The sequence below is a fragment of the Pezoporus wallicus genome, unplaced genomic scaffold, assembly GCF_028554395.1.
Source record: "Pezoporus wallicus isolate ANWC-B61680 ecotype Strahan unplaced genomic scaffold, APGP_CSIRO_Pwel_v1 contig_7835, whole genome shotgun sequence".
NCBI classification, from domain to species: domain Eukaryota; kingdom Metazoa; phylum Chordata; class Aves; order Psittaciformes; family Psittacidae; genus Pezoporus; species Pezoporus wallicus.
The window spans coordinates 1-11,087 of NW_026636866.1; the positions used below are offsets into that span (position 1 = coordinate 1).

Consider the following 11,087-nt stretch of genomic DNA (forward strand, 5'->3'; position numbering starts at 1 on the left):
GGGGTGCTGGGTACCGGGTGCGGGGCCATGGGAGGCAGTAGGGGTGCTGTGAGGGCTGGAGCAGCTCTGCTCTGGAGCCAGGCTGAGAGAGCTGGGCTGGGGCAGCTGGAGAAGAGAAGGCTCCTGAAGGGGAGACCTGAGAGCAGCTCCAGTGCCTAAAGGGGCTGCAGGAAACCTGGAGAGGGGCTTGGGTCAAGGGATGTAGGGACAGGCCAAGGGGAATGGCTTGAACCTGCCAGAGGGGAGACTGAGCTGAGCTCTTAGGCAGAAGCTCTTCCCTGTGAGGGTGCTGAGGCGCTGGCACAGGGTGCCCAGAGAAGCTGTGGCTGCCCCATCCCTGGCAGTGTTCAAGGTCAGGTTGGACACAGGGGCTTGGAGCAAGCTGCCCTAGTGGAAGGGGTCCCTCCCCATGGCAGGGGTTGGAGCTGGATGGGCTTTAAGGTCCCTTCCATCCCAACCCAGTTGGGATGAACCCATCCCCATGGGCCTCATGGTGCAGTGCTGCCTCTGCCAGCCCTATATTCTGTCTGATTGTCCTGGTGTGGGGCTGGTGCCCTGCATGCTGCATGGAGGGCTCTTTGCCTGTGTTGTGTGTGCTGATTTCTGTCACTGGGGCCAGCCTGGAGGGCTTGGGCAACCTTCCATGGAGGGGAATGGAGCTCTAGCTTCTGCCAGTGATGATGGGAACAAGCTGTTTAGAAAGCTTGCAGGTCTAGAAGAGAGTCTCATTTCAACTGGTGTTTCTGAGGCTCTTCATCTTGGTATAAATCCAGAGCATGCACAGAGGTTGTCTGCTCCCATCTGTGACATGTGCTCTGGGGTATCCAGCTTTGGAGGGGCATCTGGGATCCAGCATTGTTGGCTGATGGTATTAGCTCTCACCATCCCCAAAACCAGGGTGTGCTGTTGATGGCTGTAGGGCAATGGGGAAGGGACAGAAGTTGGTGGCACTGAGCTGCTGTGAGCAAAGCAGGGACCACCAGTACGGGCTGTACTGGAAATGTCCTTGTTTTCACCCCCAAAACCTTCCTGTGGGGCAGTAAAGAAAAGGAAATTGGGGAAAGGCAGTCCTATAAAACTTGGAGCAGGGCTTTGAGCCTTGAAGCTGGTCCTGGGGCTGCTGAGCCCTCCTGCCAGGCCACCAGCTCCCGAAGTCTGTATAGGTCTTACCATAGCGATGATGGAGGATGCCAGGAAGGCTGATCCCTGGTGCTTTGCCTTCAGTTGGGCAGGAGAAGCTTTCCCATGGCTCTTCCATGAAGTTACTCAGTGATTTTGGCTCAAAATGACCAGAGGTCCCCAACAATAGGGGTGTGACTTCATCCCGCATTTTGGCATCCATCCTCTGTTGGAGAGGGTCGGTAGTGTGGCCCCATCCCTGTCTCCTGCAGATGCTAATGGGTGGCTGCCCTGGGATGACCTGCCCAGAGTCACTTGCTCAGCTGACAGCAGAAACGGGTGCTTTAGACCCTTCCCATCTGCTTCCTATGTAACTTACTCCTTTTATTGCTGCAGGAGAGCACCATCACCCTGTTTTTGTGAGCAGAGCTTTGATTATAGAGTGGGAGGAAGATGTAATAACTCAAGAGTAAATTGCCTTGATTTTTTTTCTTTCATTATGAAAGAAGCAGGGGGATGTTTTATTGTGCAGACATGGGACACGAGCACAACACAATCCCTTGTACCCCAGCTGTGCTGGGACAATCCTGGGGGAGCTAACGGGGCTTGGATCTCTCATTCCATGCAGGATGTGCGACCGCAACGGCGGCCGGCGGCTGCGGCAGTGGCTCATTGAGCAGATCGACAGCGAGCTCTATCCTGGGCTTATCTGGGAGAATGAGGAGAAAACCATGTTCCGCATCCCATGGAAACATGCTGGGAAGCAGGACTACAACCAGGAGGTAGATGCTTCTATTTTCAAGGTAAGGCCAGATGGTTAATGTGTTTTATCAACAGTTCCTGACCTCTATAGTGCTGTTCTTCCCCATGCTGATAGTGCTGCTGGTGCAAGATGTCCATGCTGTCTATAGCTTTTGCATATCTAACCTTTGGAAGAGATGCTTCACCCCACAATTGGTCTCCCAGGTTCTTTTTGGGGGTATCTATTACATTTTGCCAAATGTTGGTACCACTTTTAGGTTTGACATGAGGAGGAGCTGGATGTGCTCCTTTTAACCTGCTCTAAACTTCTTACCAGGCTATTACTGATAAAAGGCTGGATTTACAAAAAGGACTTTGCAGGAGGGAAGGAAGTCTTGGATGTCACTGAAGGTGGAGGGGGGTATTTCCACTTTTGGGGAAAAACTGGAAAATTCCATCCTGAACCAAAAAGGTCAGGAATTGCCTTCCTCTGCCCCCACTTCCAAATATCTGTACTGGTGAGCAAGTTCACTTTCAAGGCAGTGACCACTAGTTAGTGGTTGGTTCAGGAGCACTGAGTTATGAGAATGGCATTGAATTCAGCTATTTGAAAATATAGAAATATGTATTAAAAGTAAATATGTGTAGAAAAACCCCAATTTTTCAATCTCCTTTCAATGATAAAATGTATTCTCCCACCAAGAGCATGTTCTGATCTTACAAAGAAAGCAGCTCTCTTTTATTAGCCAGAAGCTGGAAAATTAGGTTTATTTTGATTTTAACTGAGGTCTTATCAGTGTTATCACTACTTCCACAGTGATTCCTCAAATCCCCAGCATCTCCTGACCTGTAGGTTTGAGATGAGGCCACATTTGATGATCTTGACTTCTGCTATCTAAAGCCTGGGTGCTGCAGCCCTTTGCGCACCTGTGAGCATCACTGGGGCAGGTGGTGCTGCTCCGCACCCAGATGCTTGTCCCTGTGTGTGCACGTGTCTGCAGTCTAGGAGCTCGCATGGAGGGTTATTCTGTGGTGGTGGTTGCTTTGTTTTAGGCCTGGGCTGTTTTCAAAGGCAAGTTCAAAGAAGGTGACAAAGCGGAACCGGCTACGTGGAAGACACGGCTGCGCTGCGCTTTGAACAAGAGCCCTGACTTTGAGGAGGTGACAGACAGGTCCCAGCTCGACATCTCTGAGCCCTACAAGGTCTACAGGATCGTGCCAGAGGAGGAACAGAAAAGTGAGTGCCCTGATAAATGACTGACCCTCGTTGGTGCTGTGAGCAGCACTCACACAGACTCCTGCTGCTGATCTATATCTGAGCCATCTGCTTCTTCTTGGCCAGTCTCTGCTCTTGTGCTTTGCTGGTCCTGCTTTGCACATGTCCCCTGTGTCACTGTGGTAGCAAGGAAGGGCAGGCTTTTTTCTATCCCCCTAAACAGCTGCTTAGGAAATCAGGGATAACTGCAGCATCACAGAATCATAAATAGTTAGGGTTGGAAAGGACCTTAGGATCATCTAGTTCAACCCCACTGCTGTGAGCATCCATCCGGTAAAGATGGTGCAGAGGCAAATCCAACGTCATCACCCCCTTGATGAGGGTACTTGAGCCCCATCCTTTTGTCTTCCCAATGCCTGCCCTAGGTGGATGTCCAGGAGCTGCAGTAAATCCCTTCTCTTGGCAGCAGTGATTAGCAGCAGAGAGCAGTTGCTGCTGTGCTGTCTGGTGCAGCACAGGTCACACTAAGTATATCTCGTTGTGGTTGTGGGTGTGTGTGTGCTTTTCCTTTTAAGTGTAAAATACTTAAGAAGTGTTGCTGTCAGGAAATCTGCCTTTAGCCTGTCAGTCCCCTTCAGCCACATTCACATGGGGGACGTGCTGCTGCTATGCAAATGGCACTGCAGGTTCCTACCAGCAGCATGACTGTGTTTGGTTCAAAAAGGAGAAGCAGCAGGCCCAGTCTCTGGGGTGCTCAGAAAAACCCCATCCCTCTCTTCTGCTCTAGCTCTGTCTCTGCTGCTGGCCAGACTCGATTTGCCTCGCTGTTGGTCACTGTGCAATGGGGCAATGAGCTGCAAGCTGGGTTTTGCAAACGCAGCTCTGGAATGGGCTGTGAGCTCCCTGAGGTGCTGTTATGTGGCTCTGCTGTCCTGTGGTTCTCAGTTTCATAACTTCTATGGGGTGAAGGGTTTCTGAAGCCCAGTGGTGACACAAGCTGTAGCTGCGTGTGGGGGGTGTGTGTGTGTGTCCTCACTGCATCCTAGCCTCCCATTCCAGGCAAAGCAGGCATTGTCAATGGGAGCAGCCTGAATGATGTCAGGGAGATGGACTGCAATTCCTCTGCAATCGATGATCTCATGAAAGAGGTAAGCCTTCACTGTGGGTCACTTGCTGGAGGTGGGCTTGTGTCCAATGGCCTAATAGTGTTTGTTGCCTTCCTAAAGTTCAGGCTGCCGAGCACTGGGGAGAGCAGCACTGGGTATTGCAGCTCATTCATGTGAGGCAGCACATGGTTGTGATGAGCACCTCGTGCTTTATTTGCATCTGGGCCAGTGAGACCTTTGATGGGGGATGGAGGCTGATTTGGCACTCTGATCCCATTCTTGGCCATGTTGCATTGGGCTGCTTCTGCTCAGTAGCCCTGGAGGGTGTTATTTGAGTGTACAGCCTTGGGAAGGCCAAACTTGATATTTCTAACCAAATTTGTTGGCATCCTCTTGGCGTTGCCATTTGGACCCTCTCTGAGCACTGCAAGTGTTTCAGTGTAGGTCAGTGGCTGCCTGAGGTATTGAAGCTGCTCTGATCTCAGTGCCTGCTGTCTCACAGTCCCCCTGTGTAGATGAATACCTGGGAGTCATCAAGAGAAGCCCCTCACCACCCCAGGAGACCTGCAGAAACCCCCCAATACCTGACTGGTGGATGCAGCAGCCCAGCCCTGGTAAGTAGCTGTTATATGATGTCTGATGGGACTGAGATTTATGGCTGAGGCAGGAGATGATGTGTAATGGACAATGGTTGTATTTTATCTTTCTTATTAATGCTTAAAGTACTAATTAAGAGCACTGTGCTTGGTACCAGGCAATCAATCAGGTACTGCACAAGATTAAGTCTACCTGGAAGTGTTTATTGGTGTCTCCTGTGTGGGAGCTGGGAAGTCTGATGTGCCTGGCACAGAAAACCAGGAGGCTGGGGGAGAGAAGGGTACTGGGATTTGGGAGCTGGGCATGTAGGCTTAGTTTGGCTTTCTCTTTACCCACAGCATTACCACTGATGAATGGATACTCCAGCTATGAGCAGCATCATTCAGGTAAGGCAGGTCCTCAGCCTGGCTCTAGACTGTGGCCATCAGATGCCTCTTTGGAGTTCGGCCTCATGTGTGTTGTGGCAGAAGTTGACTGCTCCCTGCGTTTTTGGGGGAGGCTTTGCTTTGGGGGTGCTGCACCCTCCTGAGTATGCACAGGCTTTGCATGCAGAGTAGGGTCACATCCTGTTTTGTGTCCTGTGGCCATGGCGCTGGCACGGGGAGTTGCCCTGGGATCAACCATGTCTTTGGCGTGGAGAGATCTGCCCACAGTAAGGGAAGTGTGAAGCAAAGGCAAGAGGAAGGGGTTTGGTATCAGGAGCTCTTGCTTGATCAGCACTGCTACCAGCCTGGGTGATGGAGAAGTCCTCTAACAAGGTCATCAGGATCGGAACAGGCTTCCCAGAGAAGTGATGGAATCGCTGTCCCTGGAAGTGTTCCCAAACCATGTAGCCGAAGCCCTCAGTGCCATGGGTTAGTGGTGGCCTTGGCAGTGCTGGGGAACGGTTGGACTTGATCTTAAAGGTCTTTTCCAGCCTGGTTGATTCCATGATGGAGATCTTCTCCATCAAGTGAGACTCTCTCCCCTGAAATTGTGCTGCTCTCGCAGGGTTTGTGCATTGCAGTGAAGAGCAGGCAGGGTTTGTCTTCCACTGATGGTGTTTCCCATCCCCATCATTCCCCAGGCTATTCCCCAATGGTGATCAGCTTCTTCTACAGCGGGAGGCTGGTGGGGCGCATCACCACGTGCAGCGAGGGCTGCCGGCTCTCGCTCAGCCAGCCCTCCAGCCATGGGGAGAAGCTCTATGCCCCGGATGGCCTGGAGCACGTGCGGTTCCCCTCTGCTGATGCCATCCAGAATGACCGCCAGAAGCAGATCACCAAGAAGCTCTTTGGGCACTTGGAGAAGGGGGTCCTGCTGCAGAGCAACAAGAAGGGCATCTTCATCAAGAGGCTCTGCCAGGGCAGGGTCTTCTGGAGTGGGAACACCATGGTCTACAAGGACAGGCCCAACAAGCTGGACCGGGATGAGGTGGTGAAGATATTTGATACCAGCATGTTCTTTAGAGGTTTGTAGGAGCATTCCCATCTTTATCCCCTCGGTGGGGTTGGAAGGGTAGAGCCCTTTTGCCTTAGAGCACTTTGAAGTCGTCCCTGCCCGTCACTGATGGGTTACCCAAGTGTTCTGCATGAGTAGCTGATGCTACCAGATCTCGGGAGGAATAACCTGATGTTTTGCATCACTTGGCGAATGCATCCCAATTGGAGGCTTTGCACAACAAAGCAGCTTCTCTTGAGCCCACAGCTTTCCTTTATGGCAGGGTGCTTGGTCCCAGACCCACATAGCAAAGGCTGGCAGGCAGCTTCCAACTGTTCTCTCCTTGCAGAGCTGCAGCAGTATTACAACAACGAGGGCCGCTTCCCAGAGAGCAGAGTCATGCTGTGCTTCGGAGAGGAGTTCCCAGATGCAGTGCCACTGCGGTGTAAGCTCATCCTTGTGCAGGTATGGAGGGCTGCCCTTTGGAGCAGTGATGCTGGATTTCCCACCTTGTCTGGACCATATTCCCTTTTTTTTCCCCTCTCAAGTAGGGCTCTAGCTTCATCCCCCAGAACCGTGGTCATTTGGGTGCCTGAATTGATGGGGTGGCATGGCATGGGTATCTGCTTATCCACAGCCTCCTGAGAGGTGCTTTAGGCTGTTGCTTGTCAGAGACTGCTTGATCTGGGTAGATCACGTTTGCAAAAAAAGCTCTCAAATGGAAAAAGCTTTCTTTAAAGTCCTAGAAATCTGTTCTCTTCCTTCTATTTGTGCCTTTTGACACTGGGACCAGTGCCCTTCCATTTAGGAAATGGTGGAATAAATCCCTGGAATGGTTAAGTGAAAGCTTCAAGCTGAACAGCCAATAAATGTGGTGAACAACCATGGTGGACAGCAGTGGGGTTGGGAAACCTTCAGGAGGGTGAAGGAGGAGATGGGATGAGAGGTGCAGTCCCCATGGCTCTGGCCAGATAATCCTCCCTGGAGGAGCTGGAACAATTCTGGGATCTCAAAGCCTTAGGGCAATAACCAGGGTGTTTCTGAAGCCTGCACCCAGTGTGAGACCCCCTTGGGCTAACTAGGCTGTGGAAGCAGGGATATGGCAGGAGGACACAGGGAGGGAGCTGCATCTGCCCTTGAGCAAACAGACCCACCAAGTCTGTGAGGTCCTGATTTCACATGTTCAGAGACTGGTCCTTTGCCTCCTGCACATCTTTCTGCCCTGGTCACCCCCTTTGCTTTGTGTGTCTGCACCAGCGCTTTCCATGTGCTGTCTCCTACCTCCCTGTAGCTCTGCTGGGAGAGGAGTTGCTGTTCTAGAGGTATTTGTGCCAAGGTGGCTTGGGCAGTTGGACCTGTTAGCCTGGCTGGACCTGGCCACCCATGTCTGGTGGCACAATGGCTCTGCTGTGTCTCTCCCACCCTTTTCCCTACTGCTTGGATTGATGCGGGTGGATGCCATCAGTGGGAGATGCCCAAAGAGGTTCCTCTTCATTCAGTGTCTCCATGACTCTTTTTGTAGTCTTCATGACTTCTTCCTGTGCAGGTGGAGCAGCTGTGTGTCAGGCAGGTGGTGGAGGAGGCTGGGAAGACCTGCAGCAGCAGCCCCATGCTCCCCATAGCTGATGAGACGCAGCATGACCAAGTGTACAGGATCTTCCAGGACATCTGTGCAACGCACCAGTGGCCGCTCTTCAGGGAAAACCAGCAGATTGCTGTCTGAGCCTCCTTCTCTGCAGTGATAGCGTGGTGGTTTGGGGTGATCTAGACCCAGTTTGGTCCTCTTAGTGCCTGAATTCCCTTTCTGGAAAGTTGGCTTTTGTTGTCTGCTGTTTCCAGTCCAGAGTCTATAGATACAACAGTAAAAATTGCTGTAGGTTGGGTGCTCAGCATCCATCCTGCCAACATGACCTTCGCTGATAGAAATGACTTGTACCCAGTAGGGTAGTCCCATTGTCTGTAGCTAATGGCAGAGGGAGGAGGGAGTGTCTGGCTTTGTGTTGTCTTTGTTCATGGCCAGTCAAGCAGATCCAAAGCTCAACAGCTATAACGCCCTGCTCTAGTGGTTTGCAGCTCAGGGCTTTCTGAGAGTAGCAATTTATTAGGGGATAACTCTTCAGAAGGCTCCAATATAGGAAATTTATTAGGGGATAACTCTTCAGAAGGCTCCAATATAGGAAATTAAGATGCTCCAATATAGGAAATTCTTTCTGTAAATCAGCTTCCCCCCCCCAAAGACTCCTGCTGATGGAAGCCAGGGTATGCCTTCCAAGCAGGGCAGTCTCAAATCCCTCTAGTTTTGCTATATGTAATACTGAAGTGTTTTGAAATTTGGAAATGCACAGATTATATATGTGAATGTTGAATATAAGAGTTTAGAAATCTTAATTTTTCCTAACCAGAGACAGAGTTTATATAAATATTAAATATCTTTTATTTTCAAGATCACAGCGTAGTTGAATAGTTTAACTTCACCCTCCCAAACGCATGTGTTGGTCTCTCCCAACTATGACCAGGCAGTGGCATCCATGTGTAAATCCTCATTAACATGCTTTGTGGGTTGACAGAAAGCATGTTCATGCAGCTGACACAAACCAGGACTGCACATGTGTGCGTGCTACTAAGCTGCCTATTTATTTTATGCCTGAGGTTTATTGACTCTTTTGTATTTTTTTATCCCCCTTTCAATTAAAGTGCTATGTTTTGTATTTCTCTTGCAATGTGGTTCTTGGTTGTGACGAGTGGGAGCTCAAACCTGATGGGAGTCTGGTATCTCCAACTTGCTCCTGCCCTGGTCTTCACTGCAGTGGGGTCTGTGTTAAGCTGCTGTCACCTCCCTCTCGCTCCATCTCTGGGATGGAGCCAAAATGCTGTAATGCAATGGAGGAAGAAAAGGGTGTCATTTGTAGAGCCTTAATTCTAGGGGGTGTGAAGGTAGATCCCTGCTCATCTTCCACAGCACTGAGCTGGGTCATGGGGTGGGGGCAGTTATTTATGATCCTCCTCCCATTATTGCCTGCTTGAGCATTTCCCCACTGTCCTTTCCATCCAGCTTTCTCACAGGGCCTTGTTTAGTGGGGATGGTGGTGTTTGTTCAGAGCCAAGAGCAAAAAGGGAGTCACACCACTGTAGAATGAGGTCAGTGGTGCAGCGGGGAAGGCAGAGCATCTGCACCCTCGCCTGCCTTCATGTCAGGGCTGTGTTTGGGGCAATGCATCAAGAGGCTCTGGAAGGGGTGGGAGGACCACGTTTGATCCGTCTCTTGCCCACTCTGAAGGACAAACATGACCTCTGGCTCCATCTCCATAGCAGGCTGTGCCACCTGCTCTAAGTCAGCCCTGCTAACGGGAGCAGACTGGGAAGTACTAGTCCTCATGATGTGACCCTGGTACCCAACGTACCTGGGTGATGTAGGCACTTGCGAAGGGGATCCCTGTAGATCCAAGCAGCTGGAGCATCATGGATGCAGAGCTGTCTTCCTTGCTTGGGTGAGACCTTTCCAAGCATGAGTGTGTGGGGAGGGCATGTTTAAGGTGACTTACACACCTGGACTTGGGGTGAGTTGACGACAGCTCACTTCTGCCAGGAGGCTGTTCTATGTGCAGGATTTACAAGTGGTTTGGATGAGCAGCTTGGTCTTCCCAATGAAGACTCCCTGAAAGAATTAAGTGCTCAGCTCTTGTGGGACTTGAAGCTGACCCTCCTGAATCCCTCCAGGGCAAGCCCCTGAGGTTACAGTCCCAAGGAACAGTAGGTGCACAGCGAGACACACATAGAGCAACTTAAAGGTGCTCTGAGATGGGAGACCCAGCTGGAATTTTGGGGTTATATTTTAGGGTTAAGGGGGGCCCTGCATTCCAAGGTATTTATACAATGAGCAGCCTTCTCTATGGCTAATATGTGCTCTGTGCCCCAACCGTGTTGGTGGGATGCTTTTAGTCCTGCCTCTTCCCCTATGCACATCCCTTTCTGGCATTACAGCCTGTGGCTTTGATGCTTGTGAGTGGAGATGGTGTGGACCAAGATTTCTGAGGATGCACCAGGACACTAATGGGATGCTTGGTCACAGAGATGGAGATGGCACCTTGTAGGTGCACCGTCACCGTTCCCTCCCAGCCTTTCTCTGCTCCTGAGGACCACCACAGTGTCCCCATGGGGTTTAATCCTGTCCCAGGCCTTGTTGCTCCCTCAGAGCATGAGGAAGACTCGCCCCACCATGGGTGAGTTGGCAGCAAGGACCTGCTATGGTCTGTGCTGGAATAACGTGTGCCCTGTTGTGAAGCGCATGACGGGCTCAGGCTGGGACACCATAAATGCCACTTGCGGTTTCCCTACATGTGCTGGTGCGAGTCCTTCCTCAGAAACCACCATCCTGAGCTGCCTGGAGCCACGTGCTGCATCCTCAGGGCTTTTTCAATTTCCACCCCAAGACCACGGAGAAGCAGCAGGGAGCAGAGGTGCCTTCTGTTGGATGCGGCTGCACTGCTTGTTTTTAGTGCTACCACCAGAGCTCAGACTGGGTCCCTTCTGTGCCTCGCTCCACAAAACCAGCAGCACCATTCCCATCCGAAACAGCTTCCAAGCCGTGTCCAAGAGGAGGCAACTAGTGGGTGTAGAGGGAATGGGAAGGAAACTGTGGCACAGCATCACGTGGCAGAGGTGGGATGCAGGAAGGATAACACGTTGGGGTGCATTACTGTGGGCAGGGGTCCCCTTGTTTGCTCAGGGCTCGGGTAGGACTTGCAGTGTTGGGTATTACCTGTCCCAGGCTGCATTTCCAATGCGGGAGAAGCCTTCAAGGCTGATGCTTACTCACAAAGGACCAGGTACTCCATCAGATAGGAGCAGGTTTGAGGCAACTGTGCCAGATGGCACAGAGGGATGCTCTG

At 51.4% G+C, this 11,087-nt stretch overlaps 1 protein-coding gene across 1 annotated transcript; it reads left to right on the plus strand.

Annotated features, from left to right (window-relative positions):
* Positions 1-1,710: 1,710 nt before the first annotated feature.
* IRF8 (interferon regulatory factor 8) lies at positions 1,711-8,108 on the plus strand. Its single transcript, XM_057401883.1, has 8 exons — positions 1,711-1,922; positions 2,914-3,097; positions 4,136-4,224; positions 4,685-4,796; positions 5,118-5,165; positions 5,846-6,229; positions 6,548-6,663; positions 7,745-8,108. The coding sequence occupies exons 1-8, from the start codon at positions 1,749-1,751 to the stop codon at positions 7,919-7,921; spliced, it is 1,284 nt and encodes a 427-aa protein (XP_057257866.1). The 5' UTR covers positions 1,711-1,748; the 3' UTR covers positions 7,922-8,108.
* Positions 8,109-11,087: the final 2,979 nt, after the last annotated feature.

Excerpts from the sequence above, each read along its gene's own strand:
- IRF8 (XM_057401883.1), top strand. The coding sequence starts at position 1,749 with ATGTGCGACCGCAACGGCGGCCGGCGGCTGCGGCAGTGGCTCATTGAG. Across the intron at positions 5,166-5,845 it reads CTATGAGCAGCATCATTCAG|GCTATTCCCCAATGGTGATC; the intron begins GTAAGGCAGGTC and ends ATCATTCCCCAG. Across the intron at positions 6,230-6,547 it reads TACCAGCATGTTCTTTAGAG|AGCTGCAGCAGTATTACAAC; the intron begins GTTTGTAGGAGC and ends CTCTCCTTGCAG.